The 23,021-nt window shown below is 48.5% G+C and overlaps 1 protein-coding gene across 4 annotated transcripts; it reads right to left on the bottom strand.

The window, feature by feature from the left end:
- Window positions 1–1,702: 1,702 nt before the first annotated feature.
- On the bottom strand, window positions 1,703–22,561 carry klhdc3 (kelch domain containing 3). 4 transcript variants are annotated; one of them, XM_029835258.1, is made up of 11 exons: window positions 22,449–22,561; window positions 20,827–21,085; window positions 19,619–19,795; window positions 18,194–18,309; window positions 18,038–18,109; window positions 16,998–17,211; window positions 16,692–16,778; window positions 16,266–16,374; window positions 6,152–6,225; window positions 4,954–5,032; window positions 1,703–3,545 (listed from the first exon to the last, which is right to left on the bottom strand). In XM_029835258.1, exons 2-11 carry the CDS (start codon window positions 20,978–20,980, stop codon window positions 3,479–3,481), a joined length of 1,149 nt encoding a protein of 382 aa, XP_029691118.1. In that variant the 5' UTR covers window positions 20,981–21,085; window positions 22,449–22,561; the 3' UTR covers window positions 1,703–3,478. The 4 variants fall into 4 exon arrangements, 3 of the variants coding, with proteins under 3 accessions (XP_029691118.1, XP_029691119.1, XP_029691120.1); XM_029835259.1 differs by having other exon boundaries at window positions 20,827–21,088; window positions 22,449–22,550; XR_003888245.1 differs by having other exon boundaries at window positions 3,483–3,545; window positions 16,266–16,381.
- Between the last annotated feature and the right edge of the window lie 460 nt (window positions 22,562–23,021).

The raw sequence follows: 23,021 nt of genomic DNA, 5'->3' as shown, positions 1-23,021 counted from the left end.
GAGGGGGAGAGGGAGAGAGGGAGAGGGGGAGAGAGGGGGGGAGACAGAGAGAGAGAGAGGGAGAGAGAGAGAGAGAGAGGGGAGAGAGGGAGAGAGAGAGAGGGAGGGGGGGAGACAGAGAGAGAGAGAGAGAGGAGGGGAGAGAGGGAGGGAGAGAGAGAGGGAGGGGGGGAGACAGAGAGAGGGAGGGAGGAGACAGAGAGAGAGGGAGAGAGGGGGAGAGAGAGAGAGAGGGGGAGAGAGGGAGGGAGAGAGAGGGGGAGAGAGAGTGGGGGGAGAGAGGGAGAGAGAGAGAGGAGGGGGGGGAGAGAGAGAGAGAGAGAGAGAGAGAGAGGGAGAGAGGGGGAGAGAGACAGAGAGGGGGAGAGAGGGGGAGGGAGGGAGAGAGAGGGAGGGGGAGACAGAGAGAGAGAGAGGGAGAGAGGGAGAGAGAGGGGGGGGGAGAGAGGGAGAGAGGGGGGAGAGAGAGAGACAGAGAGGGGGAGAGGGAGAGAGGGGGGGAGACAGAGAGAGAGAGGGAGAGAGAGAGAGAGGGGGAGAGAGACAGAGAGGGGGAGAGAGGGGGGGAGAGAGGGAGAGAGAGAGACAGAGAGGGGGAGAGAGAGGGGGGAGAGAGGAAGAGAGAGGGGGAGAGAGGGAGAGCGAGGGAGAGGGGGGAGACAGAGAGAGAGGGAGAGAGAGGGGGGAGAGGGAGAGGGGGAGAGAGGGGGGGAGACAGAGAGAGAGAGAGAGAGAGAGGGAGAGAGGGGGAGAGAGACAGAGAGGGGGAGAGAGGGAGAGAGAGAGGGAGGGGGGGGAGACAGAGAGAGGGAGAGAGGGAGAGAGAGAGAGAGGGGGAGAGAGAGGGGGGGAGAGAGGGAGAGAGAGAGGGAGAGGGGGGAGACAGAGAGAGAGAGAGGGAGAGAGAGAGAGACTCGCCCTTAGATTACACGTCCATCTGCTGGAAACCAAGAAGACGGAAAACATTTGGCAGGGCCACCTTCAATAATACAGGATTGTCATAACCTGAGCTATAACCTGTGTTATAACCTGAGCTATAACCTGAGTTATAACCTGAGCTATAACCTGTGTTATAACCTGAGTTATAACCTGAGCTATAACCTGAGCTATAACCTGTGTTATAACCTGAGCTATAACCTGTGTTATAACCTGAGTTATAACCTGAGCTATAACCTGAGTTATAACCTGAGCTATAACCTGTGTTATAACCTGAGTTATAACCTGAGCTATAACCTGAGTTATAACCTGAGCTATAACCTGAGCTATAACCTGAGTTATAACCTGAGCTATAACCTGAGCTATAACCTGAGTTATAACCTGAGCTATAAGATGAGCTATAACCTGAGCTATAACCTGAGTTATAACCTGAGCTATAAGATGAGCTATAACCTGAGTTATAACCTGAGCTATAACCTGAGTTATAACCTGAGCTATAACCTGTGTTATAACCTGAGCTATAACCTGTGTTATAACCTGAGTTATAACCTGAGCTATAACCTGAGTTATAACCTGAGCTATAACCTGAGTTATAACCTGAGTTATAACCTGTGTTATAACCTGAGTTATAATCTGAGTTATAATCTGAGCTAAAATCTGAGAATTTATTTTCTGGGTTGGAAAATGTTCCAAAAATCAATCACTTTGCCAACGTGTGTAAATCCCAGAATCTTTAGACCTTTTAGGCTTTGAAAACACAACATGGTGAGATCATTTCATACTTTTATTTCTATAGTGTCGTTATCTCAAATCATCATTTTTGAGAACACAATCTTCACCCACAATCTTCATTAGAAAGAAAAAACAACACAGAAAAAGTGAAATTCACACAATATATTAGAAAAAAAAAGCTGAGTCATTTCCTGTCACGTTTGTGCGTGAGTGTGTATGCGCGCACACGCAGTGTGTAAATGTAAGACTGCACATCTGCAGGCAGAGGCACATCTGCAGGCAGAGGCGCATCTGCAGGCAGAGGCGCATCTGCAGGCAGAGGCACATCTGCAGGCCGACGCACATCTGCAGGCAGAGGCGCATCTGCAGGCCGACGCACATCTGCAGGCAGAGGCGCATCTGCAGGCAGAGGCGCATCTGCAGGCAGAGGCGCATCTGCAGGCAGAGGCGCATCTGCAGGCCGACGCGCATCTGCAGGCAGAGGCGCATCTGCAGGCAGAGGCGCATCTGCAGGCAGAGGCGCATCTGCAGGCAGAGGCACATCTGCAGGCAGAGGTGCAGCCGTCTGCTGGTGCTTCTACCTGCAGTTAAGATTGTTTAGCGCTTTGCACCTCAACACAGGCTGGAAACGTTGTGGTGCAGGTCCGGGAACCAGAGCCCTAAAGGAAGATCCAAAAAGAAGTGCTGCAGCACAGAACCGCAGCACAGAACCGCAGGACTCGGGGAGCACGCAGCTCACGAGTGTGTGCTAATAAGTTATTAGCCATGAGCCAAAGCAATCATCACATTTCTGTCAATAAATGCCATAAACTCATCAAATCACTAAAATATCTGAATCCAGTAAATCAGATCACATCAATTTATCATAAATGTTCTGATGAGTCGCCTGTTCTTTAAAAAACAGTTGCAATTGAACATGAAGTGTCACGTTAAGTCAATCATCGTTACATTTGCAATTATCTTAAAACTGTGACTGAAACATATTTCTAGTTTTTATCTCCAAAAACCAAGTTAAGGATCATTTAAGCACCAGATTTGCACGAACTCTCAAAACAAGATGCTGCTTGACTGCAGAAGCTTTCTGACGTTGTGTTGTGACGTCACGGCTCGATGGTCGCTGGAGGCAACGCTGCTGGCGTGATGGCGGTGAGGAGAACCAGAACCAGAACCAGAACCAGAACCAGCACACGCGGATGAGGATAAAGACTCCACATGTGTGGTCGGTGTGACAGCAGCCCTCTGCTCCGGTGAAGGGTCACCTCAAAAACCACCTTCTCCGTTCCCGCTGCTCTCAGCATGAGCAGGTCTGGCGGATTGTCACTACAGGAAAGAACGGTGACGTCACCATTGTGGTGGACGAGGAGGACGGAGGGAATCCACACCGTAAATATTTGCATCATGCCGCCCTCCTGCGTACGACAGTGATAAAGGAGGCGGAGGACTCCAGTGACAGGAGCGTTCTGGGTCGTCTGTAGAAAGACACTTCATATGGAGGACAACAAAGAGTTCGTTACTGTGCAGGTCTTTTATCACATCAAAGGATGTTAAATGGAGAGAATCTGTGATCATGTCGACACCTGAAACAGAAGTTTCCATTTATGTGAGCGTGACATCAGCTTTAGCTCTCAAAAACTTTGGCTCAAGTTCTCGTGTCTTTCTGTGCTTAAGATCAATGGTTTGTGATTCTCATCAGAAAAAAGAAAAAGAAAGGTTAAAGGTTAAAATATCCTCAGAAGTGATGCTCCAGACGCCAGAGGAGTGGTACGCAGGGTGGTTTGGTCAGTAACGGTGATGATCAGCAGGTCAGAGGTCAGCCATGGGAGGAGAAGATGGGCCTGCTGATGTTGCTGTTGGTGGTCATGGCTGCCAGTTCCCACCTACACAGGACAACAGCTCACTGAACATTTAGCATGAAGACACAGAGCAAACACTGATAGCTGCTCCTCGTTAAGGCTCATTAACATATGACGACCTTTCCTCATCTTTGAGTTCTAAGGTTAGGGAATCGCTGCCCATGTTTACAACAGACAAAGAGGGAAAACCCTCAGAAAAATGACCGTGCAGCAGGAAATGTAACCTTGGTTTGGTTGTCGGCATTAAAAGAAACGAATCAGAGATTTGACATTGATGTCATTTAAAGTTGATGATTTTCTAAATTCACAGAAAAATGAAACGATAACGATGCCGAGAACTTTCAATAACGAGGCTCATAAAGTGCAGCGACGCTCCTGGATGAGTGGACGAGGACGAGGACGTGGACGTGGACGAGGGCGTGGACGAGGGCGAGGGTGAGGACGTGGACAAGGGCGAGGGCGTGGAAGTGGACGAGGGTGAGGACGTGGACGAGGGCGAAGATGTGGACGAGGGCGTGGACGAGGACGTGGATGAGGGTGAGGACGAGGGCGAGGACGTGGACGAGGGCGTGGACGAAGACGTGGACGAGGGTGAGGACGAGGGCGTGGACGAGGGCGAGGACGAGGGCGAGGACGTGGACGAGGGTGAGGACGAGGGTGAGGACGTGGACGAGGGTGAGGATGAGGGCGAGGACGAGGGCGAGGGCGAGGACGAGGACGTGGACGAGGGCGAGGACGAGGGTGAGGACGTGGACGAGGGTGAGGATGTGGACGAGGATGTGGACGAGGGTGAGGACGTGGACGAAGACGTGGACGAGGGTGAGGACGAGGGTGAGGACGAGGGTGAGGATGAGGGCGAGGACGAGGGCGAGGACGTGGATGAGGGCGAGGACGTGGACGAGGGTGAGGACGTGGACGAGGGCGAGGACGAGGGAAGGTCCGGCGGTAACGTGAGAGCCAGCACCAGGGGCCAGCAGAGGCTCCACCACTGACCTGCTGACAGGTCAAAGGTGGAGCTCCTGATCTTATCTCTGGGTCTGGTTTCCCACTCGAGCCCCACTCCATTACTCTCCTCGTCTTCTCCCCCAACACACGCGTGTGTTTAAGAGACGAGACGAGCTGGAGCTGAGCAGAGGGAGTTCCTCAGAGTTTGGGACCCTCAAAGGGTCAGAACCACTGGAGGAGCGGCGAGCGAGGTGGCAGGAACCCTGAGAGGCTCATTAGGATCAAGTTGCATAATGAGATCCGAGTGAAACGTGGACTAAATGTGTCTAATTAACTCCTTCATCTGTGTAACGTGAGACGGCTCGACACCCACTACGGTGTGGCAGGACCTTCTGGGAGGGACAGGAGGAGGCGTAAGAAGACGAAGGCTGATTAGAGGAGAAGGAAAGGAAGGGAGGAGGTAGGAAGCATGAAGCAGGCGTCTCACCTGACGTCATGGGGCAGCCCCGACTGCTCCAGGCTGAACTGGATCACCGCGATTTTGCATAAAGTCTTCAAATTAGGGCCTGAAAGAAGAAGAAGAGGAGAAACGTAATCAGACCCATTAGTCTCATTACTTCCAAGTAATTCCAGGGCAAACCCTAACCCTAACCCTAACTAACCCAAACCCTAACCCTAACCCTAACTAACCCTAACCCTAACCCTAACCCTAACTAACCCTAACCCTAAGAAATAAATAAAAACAAGCAACTCAAATTTAAGAATAAAAAAATTTCATAAATACTCTGATGACCCATTTATACATTAAAGAAATCAGACAAACCAAACGTGTTATACTACATAATTATAATACTACATAATTATAATAAGACATATTATAATACTACATAATTATAATACTACATAATTATAATAAGACATATTATAATACTACATAATTATAATACTACATATTATAATACAAAAAATCTAATTATAAGCTGCAGCTTCTCTGGGACCTTTAATGCTGTGCTGCTAATAACTGTGCCATGGGGGGGTCAGGCTGCCGCCGGACCCATACTCGTGGATGCATGGGGGGGTCAGGCTGCCGCCGGACCCATACTCGTGGATGCATGGGGGGGTCAGGCTGCCGCCGGACCCATACTCGTGGATGCATGGGGGGGTCAGGCTGCCGCCGGACCCATACTCCTGGATGCATGGGGGGGTCAGGCTGCCGCCGGACCCATACTCGTGGATGCATGGGGGGGTCAGGGTGCCGCCGGACCCATACTCGTGGATGCATGGGGGGGTCAGGCTGCCGCCGGACCCATACTCCTGGATGCATGGGGGGGTCAGGGTGCCGCCGGACCCATACTCGTGGATGCATGGGGGGGTCAGGGTGCCGCCGGACCCATACTCGTGGATGCATGGGGGGGGTCAGGCTGCCGCCGGACCCATACGTTCACGTCACAACCCGCCCACACAACCCGACTGAACCCTGACGGCGAGCGCAGCTCAGGCAGGAAGTGGCTGGATTGGCCGTCGTTAAGGGAGGAAGCGCTAAATTGATGACATAAAGCCGGGCCAAGGCCAGAATCAGCAGCGAGCTGAGGAACGAGAGCTCCTGCTTTCAAAGGTTCTGATGAATGTGTCTGACTGAAACACTCAACTGCTGACGTGGATTCAGATGTGAGCAGGACACTTACAGAAGTCTAAGATATAGAGGTCGGAATGGTCCATCAGGTTAAACTCATCCCCCATTCCTTGTTCTGGACAGGGGCTGCAGAGAGGAGAAAACAGGTCTTTAGAGGACGGCAGGTGCCAACACAAGAGCCTGGCAGACACCTACAGACACTTCCAGCTGTGGGAACATTTCTCTCTATATTGTTAGGATTATTGATAAGATTATTGATAAGGAGAAGCCAGAGTGCCCTGCTCTCCTTATCAATGCTGCCATGCTTGAAGTCTCCAGGAAACAAGGCTGGTCCGTGCTGATAATCTCCTGGAGCAGTGGTATCACTGCACATCTGTTTCCTGCCGCACACTCACTCACTCACACACTCACTCACACACACACTCACTCACACACTCACTCACACACACACACTCACTCACACACTCACACACACTCACTCACACACACTCACTCACACACACACACACACACACACGCACACGCATACACACACACACACACTCACACACACACACACACACACACACACCTGTGAAGCACCTGGTGCACCACAGCTTAATCTTGATTATGGTCAGTGGTCACATGTGCATAGAGAAGCTCCCCGCTGATTAGATCCAGATGTTTCTCAATAATAGCTCGCTCCTGATCCCGAGACAGTGATAATGAAGAGCAAATTGGCCAGATAAAAGCTAACGGAGGAGCTGATCCGAACATGAGTGAGTAAAGAGCATCTGCCACTTTTACACCTGAGGGGGGCTTTAGTCAAACTGCTGATGATATGAAGCAGTTTGGGGATCAAAGCTCCCATTTAAAAAATCAAAATACAAAAAATGCACCGTCTGAAGTGTGGAAAGACAAATTCTTTGGTATTTTTAAAAATACCTTGCTACAATTCTATGAAGCTAAGGTGTGTTTTCAGTCTCAGTAAACAAGGAGCTCCCTGCTGCCGCCCACTCATCAATCTCCATTTCTAGGGTTGGGGTCTATTCTCTCTCCCGCTGTCCTCTCCATCGTGGCTCCCTCGGCTACGTGTTCAGGACGTTGTAAGGGTTTTACGTTGCTAATCTTCCCTAAACAAACACCATCGTGGCTTAAAGCAACCAGGAGAGGTGCAGAGCACGAGCACGGTTCCCAGGGGGCCAGCTGGGGAAGTCATTACCCCCCCCCCCCCGCCCCAGAAAGGGTCCACTCTGGATTACACTGTGGCCCTTTATACAACACCCTCGAACCCGAAGCCTCCGCTCACTTCAAGAGTGTGGATCGCTTGATGCATCCTGCTCTCCTCACATCTAAATGGCCGATGAATGAAACTACAGGCCCCATCGTGTGGGTTCACCACGTCACTGGTGAAGAAGCCACAGAAAAGCCAGGAGGTAACCCAGGTAACAGCCCGAAACCCAGGTAACAGCCCGAAACCCAGGTAACAGCCCGAAACACAGGTAACAGCACGAAACCCAGGTAACAGCCCGAAACACAGGTAACAGCACGAAACCCAGGTAACAGCAGGAAACCCAGGTAACAGCAGGAAACACAGGTAACAGCACGAAACCCAGGTAACAGCACGAAACCCAGGTAACAGCCCGAAACCCAGGTAACAGCCCGAAACCCAGGTAACAGCCCGAAACCCAGGTAACAGCACGAAACCCAGGTAACAGCACGAAACCCAGGTAACAGCCCGAAACCCAGGTAACAGCCCGAAACCCAGGTAACAGCCCGAAACACAGGTAACAGCACGAAACACAGGTAACAGCAGGAAACACAGGTAACAGCCCGAAACACAGGTAACAGCACGAAACACAGGTAACAGCACGAAACCCAGGTAACAGCCCGAAACCCAGGTAACAGCACGAAACCCAGGTAACAGCACGAAACCCAGGTAACAGCCCGAAACACAGGTAACAGCCCGAAACACAGGTAACAGCCCGAAACACAGGTAACAGCACGAAACACAGGTAACAGCACGAAACCCAGGTAACAGCCCGAAACCCAGGTAACAGCACGAAACCCAGGTAACAGCCCGAAACACAGGTAACAGCCCGAAACCCAGGTAACAGCCCGAAACCCAGGTAACAGCCCGAAACCCAGGTAACAGCCCGAAACACAGGTAACAGCAGGAAACACAGGTAACAGCAGGAAACACAGGTAACAGCCCGAAACACAGGTAACAGCAGGAAACCCAGGTAACAGCACGAAACCCAGGTAACAGCACGAAACACAGGTAACAGCAGGAAACACAGGTAACAGCAGGAAACACAGGTAACAGCCCGAAACCCAGGTAACAGCAGGAAACACAGGTAACAGCAGGAAACACAGGTAACAGCCCGAAACACAGGTAACAGCAGGAAACACAGGTAACAGCAGGAAACACAGGTAACAGCACGAAACCCAGGTAACAGCAGGAAACACAGGTAACAGCACGAAACCCAGGTAACAGCAGGAAACCCAGGTAACAGCCCGAAACACAGGTAACAGCCCGAAACCCAGGTAACAGCAGGAAACCCAGGTAACAGCAGGAAACACAGGTAACAGCAGGAAACACAGGTAACAGCACGAAACCCAGGTAACAGCAGGAAACACAGGTAACAGCACGAAACCCAGGTAACAGCCCGAAACACAGGTAACAGCACGAAACCCAGGTAACAGCACGAAACACAGGTAACAGCCCGAAACACAGGTAACAGCCTGAAACACAGGTAACAGCCCGAAACCCAGGTAACAGCACGAAACACAGGTAACAGCAGGAAACACAGGTAACAGCACGAAACCCAGGTAACAGCACGAAACACAGGTAACAGCCCGAAACCCAGGTAACAGCACGAAACACAGGTAACAGCAGGAAACACAGGTAACAGCCCGAAACCCAGGTAACAGCAGGAAACACAGGTAACAGCACGAAACCCAGGTAACAGCCCGAAACCCAGGTAACAGCACGAAACCCAGGTAACAGCAGGAAACACAGGTAACAGCAGGAAACACAGGTAACAGCAGGAAACACAGGTAACAGAGGACATGAATCCATCCTGAAATAGAAGCTATACCATTACCGACAACATATTTATAGCATTATTAATAACAATAAACAATAAAACACAACTAACAGTCACAGTTATTGGAGCCTAGAGAAGAATCCTGATGGAAACTGGATCCCACAGACTTTATTTTCTTATTGCCCTGCCTGGAGAAGACCATTAAAGAATGGAGACAGTTTATTGGTGATCACAAACCACGGAGGAAGGGGGGAGGACGGGGGGAGGAAGGGGGGGGGAGCTGTCGGAGGTGGCGTTAAAGCCACTGGAGGTGGTTATTAGAGGAGCCGTGGGCCAGTTTATGTGGCATCCTGGTGTTTGATGGCTCACTTTGTTACTGGACCAGCAAAGCATCCCAGTCTGTGAAAGTTCCCCTCCTCCCTCCTCCGGCCGGAGCTTCCCGGTCCAAAGGAAGCTCAGTGTTGATGCTCCCCCACTTAGGAAAACAATGCTCGCTGTTTCAAAGAGCACGAAGAGCACTAATCACCCCATTGCCCATCCGTTCTGCTGCTGGACTGTTCATTATGTTCCAATCTTCTGTCCCAAATCAGCAAGAGAAAGGGTCCAGCTCCACGTTATAGCTAACGAGGGTCCAGCTCCACGTTATAGCTAACCAGGGTCCAGCTCCACGTTATAGCTAACCAGGGTCCAGCTCCACGTTATAGCTAACGAGGGTCCAGCTCCACGTTATAGCTAACCAGGGTCCAGCTCCACGTTATAGCTAACCAGGGTCCAGCTCCACGTTATAGCTAACCAGGGTCCAGCTCCACGTTATAGCTAACCAGGGTCCAGCTCCATGTTATAGCTAACGAGGGTCCAGCTCCACGTTATAGCTAACCAGGGTCCAGCTCCATGTTATAGCTAACGAGGGTCCAGCTCCACGTTATAGCTAACGAGGGTCCAGCTCCACGTTATAGCTAACGAGGGTCCAGCTCCACGTTATAGCTAACGAGGGTCCAGCTCCACGTTATAGCTAACCAGGGTCCAGCTCCACGTTATAGCTAACGAGGGTCCAGCTCCACGTTATAGCTAACCAGGGTCCAGCTCCATGTTATAGCTAACCAGGGTCCAGCTCCATGTTATAGCTAACGAGGGTCCAGCTCCACGTTATAGCTAACCAGGGTCCAGCTCCACGTTATAGCTAACGAGGGTCCGGCTCCATGTTATAGCTAACGAGGGTCCAGCTCCATGTAATAGCTAACGAGAGTCCGGCTCCATGTAATAGCTAACGAGGGTCCAGCTCCATGTTATATCTAACGAGGGTCCAGCTCCAGCGTTCCAGGAGTGCTGATAGGGAGTCTTACGGACGCCATCACTCGGCTGTACGGGCGCTCTAATAACCATTAAATAACTGTCTAATAACCATTATTTAACTGTCTAATAACCATTAATTAACTGTCTAATAACCATTAATTAACTGTCTAATAACCATTATTTAACTGTCTAATAACCATTATTTAACTGTCTAATAACCATTAAATAACTGTCTAATAACCATTATTTAACTGTCTAATAACCATTATTTAACTGTCTAATAACCATTAATTAACTGTCTAATAACCATTAAATAACTGTCTAATAACCATTATTAACTGTCTAATAACCATTAAATAACTGTCTAATAACCATTATTAACTGTCTAATAACCATTAAATAACTGTCTAATAACCATTATTAACTGTCTAATAACCATTATTAACTGTCTAATAACCATTAAATAACTGTCTAATAACCATTATTAACTGTCTAATAACCATCATTGACTGTCTAATAACCATTAACTGTCTAATAACCATTAAATAACTGTCTAATAATCATTATTAACTGTCTAATAAGTATTATTTAACCGTCTAAAAACCATTATTTAACCGTCTAATAACCATTATTGACTGTCTAAAAACCATTATTTAACTGTCATATATATATAGATATCTAGATATCTATAGATATATATATATCTCTAGATTTATAGATATATATCTATAGATATCTATAGATCTATATATATCTATAGATATCTATATATCTATAGATATATACTGTATATCTATATAGATCTATATAGATCTATATAGATCTATATAGATATATGTAGGACACCACTCAACTGGAGCTTTCGAGCCACTCTCTCTCTTATTCTTCCGTTTTAGACGTCGGGCCTGAGTTTAAGGGTCATTCATAAACTGAGATTTGTTTGGCTGTAGATGCATTTCTAGGAGCTTTATATGCACAGAACTAAAGAATATGCATACATTTATAAGATAACAGCAAAGCCTCCATCTCTTTCTACGTTTGAGCAGGTTTAATCCTGCAGCTTTCTCCACGGTAGCTCCAGAATCCTGGTTAAACCTCCCGTCTGCAGAGGTGTTGCTACCAAGCATGTAAGGTGAGGAAAAATGTGACATCAACACGTTGGTGTGTGACAACGAGCTGTTTTGGGATGTAAAGTACGTGGCGATGGTTGAGAGGGTGCCGGATGTGCAGGGACCCGGTCACATACAGGCAGCGCGCGCTGTGGTGGCGTCACCAGGCCTGAAACAGGCCTTCTGAACGCACGGCTACCTGGGCCTCGGGCTGACAGCCCATAAAAGCACCGATCCAAATGGGACTTTTGTGCTTCCAGGACCTTAACAGATCGAGGAGACACGCCTGGCAGAGGTTCAGCCATGTGAGGGAGGTTTCCTGTGCGTTCCAGGTGCTGTCCAAGCTCATTTCTCCCTCTTTGGGGATCAAGGTTTTTCAACTTTCTGGAGACACTTCTGCTTCAGCTGTGGACATGTTTTATGCTCCTTTTCTCGCTCACTCTTCAACAAAAACATTTTCATCAGGTTACTACAGTTAAAAATGAAAAAAACCTGCAACCTTTCAGGAGCTCGACTTTAACTCAGACTAGATTATCACTGCTGCATAGATTGTTGTCTGGTTCTTCTGCCTTAATCTTAACTGTCTCACCTTGTCTTACCAAGCTATCTGCGCCCCCTCCCAGGCCATGGCTGGACGCCGGATTAAGAACCGTTCTGCAGGGCCCAGAGCCCCATGCAGAGGAGAAACAAAGGTTACAGCTGACTCCTGGAGAGAGACGCCTGGCTTAAGACGAGACGAGAGGACGCGCCATCCGTGAGGGGAGCTGGAATATCAAAACCTGCAACCCCTGGGAACAAACTGCAGCTGGACTTGGGGTCGTTGCTGCCGATAAATACGAAATAAATGTTAAATGCTGCTGGACAAGAGAAGTGTGCAAGGTTGTTTCCCATGCAGCAGCCTCAGAGGCAGAGGCGCTTTCATGAAGGTTCCCCGTCTGGAGACAGTGTGGCATTGTTCCACAGATGAGACGTAACCCTACCAAGACACGCTCGCCTGTGAAGAGGTGACTGTGGTGAATCGCCAGGACAACTGCGACTATTTAGACATGTGAATTTATGTCGACAGCAGCCTGACAAAGCAGCAACTATGCTAGCTGTTTATTTGAGCTGCTGCGTAACACTCAAGCCTGCGTCAGCTTAATGTACACAGCCCGTTAGAGGGTTCAACAGGGTTAAGATGCAGATGAAATACTATCAGGAGCTTGTCTTTGAAGAGTAAATCATGCTGTTGCTGTGCTGCCTCCAGGGCCGGTGCCGCCACGTGCAGGGTGCCCTGTATCCTGTGGGGGTCACCCCTCTGTTTGACAGGCTTTATCTTGGCCACGCGCGCACACACGTGCACACAGACAATTAATAAAGGAAACTTCTGCAGCCTAGCCCCTGACACTGAAGGGGTGTGTGTGTGTGTGTGTGTGTGTGTGTGTGTCTCAGCGAACTCTAGGGACACCAACTCTATTTCTAATCCACATTAGAAATAGTCTGCTGTGGTTAAACGTGAACCTGTGCTGATCTTCAGGTGGTTCCTGAGGAAAGGGGCGGCTGCACAATGATGCTGTGCGTGTGTGTCCCACGTTGTGTTTAGGCCATTATTTAAACTGTCAGGTTCAACTCTGATAACAGAACAAGCTGCACTATCGTATCAGCAACTCTTTGGTCATTGATAAGGGGCGGAATGGCCGAGGCTTCGAGCTCATGACCTTTCTGACTTAAAGCTCCAGTTTTAATTAACTGCAGTTTCAACATGGTTCCACTAAGGTTAAATATCACAGCATGATTCTGGTGGATTAAACAAGACTTTTGGGGGCTGGAATGTTTTGGCTACCACTGAGGTTTTATAGTCTCTCTTCCATGCATTCACACACAGTGAGAAGTCAAGAGCTAAAGCTCAAAATACGCAGCCTTTATAATTAGCTGCATATAATTAGACGCAGCAGAAATGACAGAAATCTATCTTAACAGCCTAATAACTGAAGCATTTATGCATCTAATATTAGCAATAGCAATAGCATCAGCACGCTTCTGAGCTTCACTTAATCTCGTAGGTGACGTTCCCAACGGAACCCGGAACCCTGCCGTCTCACACAATAGTTGATCAGACAATAATAAAACCTGTTTTTAATGAAATTCCAGGAGCTGGAAATCACCAACATTCAATAATTGGCTCTATAAAAGATTTTTTCTCTCTCAGATTTTGGACTACAGGAAACCCGATGCAGTTTTATTCAAACATTATTTACAAATCATGAATCTACTTTTCAGCAGACATCACAACAGTAAAGTACCATTAGAACGAATAAAAGACCTCATCTAATCATCCGATATCAGACTTCAGTCATGCAGGAAACATCTCTCTGGCTGTGACCAGGTCAGGTGGTCACAGCAGCCCCATTTTGGGAATAATGCCTGGATGAAAGGAATACCCAGGAGTGGCCAGAGAGTCCCCGTCATACATTCCAAGGTGTTTGCTCCCAGCAGGTCAATCTGTCATGTCCCTGTCCACATCCTGTCCCTCATCGGATGCCCCAAGCACCAACTGTAAATGCTTCCCAGATTAGCCTCTACATGAGCTATCCAAGAGTTACATGAAGGCACCCTAACCTCAGCAGGTGAGCTTTGATCTTCTTGATGGGCAGCGGGACTTTTCTGGGGTTAAAAGTGTTAGAAAAGCATCACTCTGCTGGCGTTTGTGCTCTGGCGAAGGTCACTGCAGGTGGAACTGCTCATGCACGGCCCGTCCGGTGTGGGGCAGAGAGCAGATCTCGGGAAATGAATGTAGCAGAGGGCAGGAGGAATATCAGATTGCGTTTAGTGGGAAAGAATACTCCCTCAGGTCATAAATCAGGGCCGGGGCAGAATTTCACGCCTCCCTGCAGCTCAGCAGGCCTGTTTACACTGACGTAAGTGGCACTCAGCAGACTAATACCCGGCTGTCATTCACACATGCAAACGCATTTACTTTGAAAAAAAGTGCAAGCAGGCATCGTGCACTAATTAACTGCAAGTAAACCGGAGAGTGAGAACCAACACAAGGCATTTAGGCAAACTCCCCCTTTATCTCAATCCAAATAAAGTCAACACACACTCTGTCTCATGTCCAGTTTAAAGTGTAACCTTATTGGACTTAATTGTTTTATTGTCCTTCACTCAGCAATAAATTATTCCTGAACAAATTCCTGCTACTAAAATAAATATCATTAACTGGGGCGAGCCTTCAGGAGAAGGGTTCTGTGTTGGATCAAAAGTGACTCGGGAAAACAAGAGACAGACCATAAATTTGAAAACAATTTCCTACAGATCAGCTGCAATGAGGAGCCCCAAAAAACTCTCAGGAGGTGTCCAACATGTAATTCATGGCGCCTTGTGTGAGCCTTTGTTAGCTGCACCAGGACGGACACAACTGCCCTCACGTGGTCGGGTCATGCTAAAACAAACAGCACGCTAACGCCCACCCGAAGCCGCCATGAATATTATAATAGAAAAAGAGCTTAAACAAACACATCAGCTGATGGGAAGCTGCTCTGACTCTATTTGTGTGTGGAAGCGATGTGCACGTGCTGGTGGGAGTTCCTGGGTGTAAGAGGCTTAGGGCTTCTCCTGTAAACAAACATGCAGGCCTGGCTCCTCCAGTCTGTGGCCAGCCCACTTAAACCTGCAAAGATCATCACCCAGTTTGTTATAACTACGTGTTATAACCCTCAATCATATACGACAGAAAAAATGGGCTTTAAGGACAAGAAGCTCTTCAACAGGCCGTTGAACACGGAGCTGTGGGATCCCCCTCCCGACACTCCCGTTTCAGTGCCGGCCCTATCTCCTCTCAACAGGAAATCATGACTCCGTAAAGTCCATCCTGCACTAATCCAGCTGACAAACCAAACAAAGCATGGCAATCCTCAAAAATAAGCATCTGCTGAAGCTCCTCATTATTTTCTGCTTCTAATTTCAACAGCTACGTTTATTGAGGGTTAGCTAGTTGAGTCACATTCGAGTCATTTAAACTTTAAGCTTAACTGGAAGCACTTGTGTAATGGCTATAGCTGATTACTAACGTTTGCTGATGATGACTTTACCAGAGTAAAAATGATCAAGATGAAGGATGTGTATTACTCCTTGATATGGTGGCCAATGGACCAGTTGAAACCAAATGCAGCGGCAGCCAGAAGCCATCAGGACTTGAGGACATGTAGACGCAGTGGAGCTGAGACGGCTCTTATCCACAGCCTCCCGTACCCCGTTATCAGGTTATCCCAGCGGGGGTGCGCCTGATAACACAGCTCTTCTGATAACGACAGTCCAGTTGCTGGACCACTCTGAGCTATGCTAACGCTCTTAGCTACTTCATTACTCCACTGGCTACTGGCCGATCACAGGTCCGTCACCAGCCCAGCGACACATAAGCAGCTAAAGAGTCGACTGTTTAGTGATGAATAAGGGAATAATCACAGCCAGGAGGGAACTGACTAAAAAAAGTTCTAAAAGAGAGGAAACTGTTGTCTCAGATAAAGCTGTTGGATAAAGTCAGCAGCACAGAAAGTCGATAATCTTTCAGCACAAATTGAAAATGCTTAGAGACCAGGAATAAATACACAGAAGCTAATGATATTTAGTTTCATTTCTTCCAAATGAAACAAAACCAGTATTTGACTTCATGAATAACATGAGCAGTCATTTTGAGCTGAACTAAAACATTGTCAGAACTATCAAGAGTGATTCAGAAGAAGTGCAACAGCCTGACCTGGTTCCTCCGAAGAGGATGATGCGATCTCCCACCATACAGCAGCACTGCCTCCTGCGGGGGCACGGGCCTTTCCCCCGCGGCTCTACCCTCGTCCAGGCAAAGGTGTCTGCAGCCAGGACAGAAATAAAAAGGAACGCATACAGGATGGACTTTAAGGACAATTTAAGCCCCCTTTTTGCATCCGTCAAAATAATACAGAATCAGGGGCTGTTGATGGAAAATCATTATCACAAAAAAAAAAACAGAATTTACTGATGGAGGTTTTCTTAAGACAAACAATGGGTTTGGTAACTCCTAACAAAAAGAAAAAGGGCTCATTTATGGGGTTCATTAACATTTAGAATAACTAAAATAAATGAATAATTGTCATTGTTAGCACGGCTCTAATTACTTTACAGCAACTCCATGTTTTTCCCAGCTCACCAGGATTGAATTTCCAGAGGTCATTGAAGTGTCGGTCGAGACGGGCGTTATAGCCTCCGAATATATACAGCTCTCCATTGTAGGCAACTGAATAGAGAAGAGAAACAATAAAAACCCAATTCCAGGTTTTATCATGAAGACCAGCAACACCTGGAGCACAGCTGGACAGTTGGCCATTTACTTAAAAGAGGCAGTAGGTTCCTTCAGAAAGGATCTGCTGACCCAGGAGAACCACTACTGCGACTGGACATCTAGCATTGACGTTAGCATGAATGCATTAGCATTACAACATGTTCTGTGCCTCACAGGCTGAATGGCTCCTGCGTCCCTCTATCAGTGGCTGTGTTATTGGGGTGTTCAGCCAAGTGTTGGTCACCGTCTCGAACACCCTGATCATGTTGCAGTACAGCTCATTGTTGGAGTGGAACGGACCAAAGCGGTCCGCACGTCCTCCAAACACAAACATCTTAGTCCCGATGATGGTGGCAGAGTGGAAGTCCCTCCAGCGTGCTGGGGTACCCTTTGAACACAAAACCAGCATACAAGCATTAAACCAAAATATAAAAGTAATAAATGAACATCTCCTTAAATCCCTCCAAAATTTCTCTTTTCTTATTATAATCTCGGATGTGACGTTTGACCGCCTCCTGCTGTTTTTCCGCCCTCTTCAGCTAAACAGCACCATCTAGTGGTGACGGTAGCCAGTGCACATAGAAAGTCGCATCTACTTGATTCTGTTCGTAGTTGCAAAAGAATCACAAATAAAATGTAAAGACACATCAATAAAGGGTTTTAACACAAAGTGTGCCTGACAAGTAAAAGCTCTATACACATCCATCTACCGCCTCCTATAGTCTGGCACGTTTCCACCGTGGGCTGCCACTAATAAATGTTCCGTGAGGAAGTCAACAACTCTACAGTCTAAACTACTTCTATAAAGTAGAGGCCACCTACAGCACAGTAAATGCTTAGAATCCTTAACAGTGCTAAATAATAAACATGCACATCACCCCAGGGACCGGGGCCTACGGACACCATGCAGAGCTCTGCAGGAGCCGGCCGACCACGTCTCACAGTAGTGGCATGTTCTAAAGCGGGGAAGTGGAACCTCTGCTGGGCTTAGGTGGACTTGGCCACCGACCAGGTAGTGCACTGCATTCCAGGCTGTTCTGACCTCACAGAGAAGTGGTGCATGGACTTCGTACAGTGTGACACTGCCAGGCTCTTTGGGCCTCGCTCCGTGTGTGGATGTCAACACTCGTGCCACGCCAACGCTGGCCGCCTCCAACATTCCTCCTCAATAGACCAGTGTGATTTGGGGAAGACAACAAATCGGTTGAACTCACTTTGGCATTAATTAATGACCAGACCATGGTGGTGGTGTCCAGCTTGTGAATGTCATTGGAGAAGCAGTCGGCCTACAGAAACAGCAGGACACATAAATAAGCCCATGTTCGACCTTCTTAGAGTCCGTGGCTCAGCAGAGAGTTATGAAGGCCAACCAGCTGCTCATATCCTCCAAATATATACATGGACTTCAGCAGGACGCAGGCAGAATGGCCGTCCCTGGCTCCTGGGAGCGCTCCAGAGATCTTGGGCGTGAACCATCTGTGGGCCTCTGTGAAGCACAACAGGTCACAGCCACTCGAATTAGCCTCTAATTATCCAACATCACCTTACAGCACCGCAGCCTTGAGACCTGTGCAAAGGGTTAGGGTCAGGGTTAGGGTTAGGGGTCAGGGTTAGGGGTAGGGTCAGAGGTTAGGGTTAGGGTCAGGGGTTAGGGGTCAGGGTTAGGGTTAGGGGTCAGGGTTAGGGGTAGGGTCAGAGGTTAGGGTTAGGGTCAGGGGTTAGGGGTCAGGGTTAGGGTTAGGCGTCAGGGTTAGGGGTTAGGGTCAGAGTTAGGGGTAGGGTTAGGGGTTAGGGGTCAGGGATAGGGTCAGGGTTAGGGTTAGGGTTAGGCGTCAGGGTTAGGGGTTAGGGTCAGGGTTAGGGTCGGGGTAGGGCTAGGGTTAGGGTCAGGGGTTAGGGGTCAGGGGTTAGGGGTCAGGGGTAGGGCTAGGGTTAGGGTCAGGGGTTAGGGGTTAGGGGTCAGGGGTTAGGGGTCAGGGGTAGGGCTAGGGTTAGGGTTAGGGTTAGAGCAGGGGTGGGCAAACATTTTGATTCGTGGGCCACAATGGGTTCTAACATTTGACAAAGGGGCCGGACCAGGAGCAGATGGATGGATGGAGTGCTTTGGTAACCTCACCTCATTGGAGAAAAAATACACCTCTTGGGATATGGAGAAAACATGTGCTTTAATTTCAAATGAAAATGAAGAGAAGCATTACAACAAAATATCTGACTTTGGAATGAGTCTTAAAACACTTAAAATCAAATGAATAAAATGTGCCTTTTTAAAAAAAATTAATAAACATTTCTATTTTAAAGCACTGAAAGTTCTGTTATCCTTCAGGATATCACCATCTCTCTCCTCCTGACTGTCTTTTTTCTAGTGGGAAAACACCAGAATTGCAGTGAAAATTTAACATTAACAAGGTTTATTCATTTAATTTTTCAAGTTTGGCGGGTCGGATTAAAACGTTTAACGGGCCACGTGTGGCCCCCGGGCCGTAGTTTGCCCATGCCTGGGTTAGAGGGTTAGGGTTAGGGGTCAGGGATAGGGTCAGGGTTAGGGTTAGGGGTCAGGGATAGGGTCAGGGTTAGGGTTAGGGTCAGGGATAGGGTCAGGGATAGGGTCAGGGTTAGGGTCAGGGGTTAGGGGTCAGGGATAGGGTCAGGGTTAGGGCTAGGGTTAGGGGTCAGGGTTAGGGGTTAGGGTTAGGGTCAGGGGTAGGGCTAGGGTTAGGGTTAGGGGTTAAGGTTAGGGTTAGAGGGTTAGGGTCAGGGTTAGGGGTCAGGGGTCAGGGTCAGGCAGCCGTACTCACTGATATCGAAGGCGTACAGCACATTGCAGGCCCCCACTGTATCATTGCGGCCCCCCCAGAGGTAGATGATGTCATCCAGGAGTACAGCTGTGTGGCCATAACGCATGTACGGCACATCCAGGGCACGCTCACTTCCTGCTGTCCTCACGGGTGGCAACTTTGTCCAGCGCAAAGACACTGAGACGTAGAAGAGGGTCAGGGTTAGTTAGGGCTAGGGTTAGGGTTAGTTAGGGTTAGTTAGGGTTAGGGTTAGGGTTAGGGTTAGAGAGTTGGGGTTAGGGTTAGTTAGGGTTAGGGTTAGGGTTAGTTAGGGTTAGTTAGGGTTAGGGTTAGGGTTAGAGAGTTGGTGTTAGGGTTAGGGTTAGTTAGGGTTAGGGTTAGGGTTAGGGTTAGTTAGGGTTAGGGTTAGGGTTAGGGTTAGTTCCTTCAGTTCATATCAGCTGTGCAAAGGTTTCGTGTTCTCATCTTGTTTAAATGTTTTCAACTGGCCGATTGGCTGAACCCTCACCCTGACCCTCACCCTAACCCTCACCCTGACCCTCACCCTGACCCTCACCCTGACCCTCACCCTAACCCTAACCCTGACCCTGACCCTCACCCTGACCCTCACCCTCACCCTCACCCTAACCCTCACCCTGACCCTGACCCTTACCCTGACCCTCACCCTAACCCTCACCCTCACCCTGACCCTCACCCTAACCCTGACCCTCACCCTCACCCTGACCCTCACCCTGACCCTCACCCTAACCCTCACCCTCACCCTGACCCTCACCCTCACCCTGACCCTCACCCTGACCCTCACCCTAACCCTGACCCTCACCCTCACCCTGACCCTCACCCTGACCCTCACCCTAACCCTCACCCTCACCCTGACCCTCACCCTCACCCTGACCCTCACCCTGACCCTCACCCTAACCCTGACCCTCACCCTCACCCTGACCCTCACCCTGACCCTCACCCTAACCCTGACCCTCACCCTCACCCTCACCCTGACCCTCACCCTGACCCTCACCCTCACCCTCACCCTGACCCTCACCCTCACCCTCACCCTGACCCTCACCCTAACCCTGACCCTCACCCTCACCCTCACCCTCACCCTGACCCTCACCCTGACCCTCACCCTAACCCTGACCCTCACCCTCACCCTCACCCTGACCCTCACCCTGACCCTCACCCTGACCCTGACCCTCACCCTGACCCTCACCCACCTGTGTTAAAGATGTGCACATCGATCTGGCGGAGCGTCTCGTAGTCCTCCCCCGAGCAGTAGCCCCCAAAGGAGAACACCTTGTGGCCGACTGCCACCGCTGCATGGTTGACTCTCCGGGGCCCTCCTTCAAGGTGCACCGACCAGCGCAACATTCCACGCACCGCAGGTTCTAGACCATCACTTTGTGGTGGGTTCAGATCCCATCGATCCAGCGCTGTTGAGGACGGTGATCACACCGTGGAGCAGCAGGTTCAGAGCTGCTGAGAGCAGGAAGAACTGTTAGTGTTGCTGGTGCTGCCGGCCCCAGAGGCCCCCCTTTAGGAAGTGGTCTGGATGCCCCCCCTCCTGTCTGGTTCCGGCATCTCAAGTGTAAGAATTTGCTGATTTTTAGAGCAATTAAATTACAAATGTTTGGAGCACCATCTAGTGACAAAGCAACGAGTTCTTGGTGTTCTGTCCACCACAGAGCTGTGACATCACAAAGGTAACTGGAAAAAGTCTTCTGTTACACTGTAAGAATACGTTCTCAAAATGTTCCTCTTTTAAGAGAAAAACTCACATACAGGCAGGTACAAGTCACCCTAACCCCTGACCCTAACCCCTGACCCTAACCCTGACCCTAACCCTGACCCTAAGCGTAGACCTCTTCTAGGGTTCTTCTCTTCCCTTTTCTAGGGAAACCTTCTACAAATCATTAGAAGGAAACATTTGGTTGCTTAGGGTTAGCGTTCGGCCTAACCGGAAGTTAGGGTTAGGCCTAACCGGAAGTAACCATCAGGGAACGTTCCTGCAACAAATCAGAACGGGAACCAAAGATTATTTAGTAGTGTAACGTGTCTATGAAGCTGCTAAAACTGTTATAAATCTATAACTTATTTCACAGTAATAACGCATCCATATTCAAAGTTACCATCGTTATGCAAACCATATTTATTCGCCACCTGAAATGAAGTGGGCTTTCAAAGCAAGCACAAGTGCATTATAACAAATGATGACTGCAGTGAGACATTTACCATCTTTTTCAAGGAAAACTGAAGTTTTGTGCAGTTTCTCCTCTGCAGAGGAAACCGAGCAACATGCGAACTGAGCACCTCTGACACTGACAAGTTAAAATGACAACGGTCATCGATATGTAGACGCCAATCCTCGTTCAACATCAACAAACGTATGTGGATTAGACGGCTGTCAATTCTATACTAAATGCAATAAGCATTAGTTCATGAAGTTGAATAAGAATCCTCTGACAACGACGTTGGACACACTGTCAATGTCTCATTCGCTAGCTAGCCGATGCTGGCTATCAGACAGGAATAGCACATTCCTGACAGGGCAGGACTGACGCTCGGGAACTAATCTATGGGGCTTGTTTGTCCCGAAACAACTTAAACAACTACGTTACCAAAACAACCCCTTTAACCAACTGCTTTATAGCAAGTTATGGCGAAACTGCTGCTAAAGCTCAAGAGATGCATTAGTTTCCTATTAGCCCGGTAGGTGGCTAAAGCTGCGCCGTACACGGTCGAAGTGGAAATAAACAGCACACCATCTACTACCTGGGACACAGTCCAAATCTGCAAGGCAGAATTCAAATAAAGGGGAAAAACAAAACTACTGCTGTACCTGGTTGCACCAAATACCGGTAATTCCTGTTTCGTGTGCAGAGACACCGTTGACGTGTTGAGAGAAGAAGGAACCACTCGCGCCCTCTTCCGGTTGAGTTCCGGGTGACGTTCACGACAGTCTGGTTTTTTGGATATTCTTGGGACAGCGCGCAGTAAAAGATGAATATTAGAATAACTTGACACTGACATATAAACAATACATTTAACACAACTTTCACCAAAGCGTTATTCATGAAATACTTTATATACGACTCACAATCTAAAAATAATTTAATAATAATATATAATAATAATAATAATAAACCTTCTTCTTAATAATAATAAACCTCAAATCAGATAATTTAAAAAGTGATTGTCTTAGTTCTTACACGCCCAGATCATCCAAATGCACCTTCACGAGGACTTTTATTATAGTCGCCAATGTGTGTGTCAAATATACGCCACTCTGTCGGTAGATGGCGCTGTTAAACGCGTTATCGTTATATATATACATACATACAGTATATACAGTGTGTGTGTATATATATATATATATATAGAGAGAGAGAGAGACAGACAGAGAGAGAGAGAG

The sequence above is a fragment of the Takifugu rubripes genome, chromosome 4 (assembly GCF_901000725.2).
Source record: "Takifugu rubripes chromosome 4, fTakRub1.2, whole genome shotgun sequence".
NCBI lineage: Eukaryota > Metazoa > Chordata > Actinopteri > Tetraodontiformes > Tetraodontidae > Takifugu > Takifugu rubripes.
Note: the sequence above shows the minus strand (reverse complement) of the source record. Positions and strands in the feature narration are given on the sequence as shown.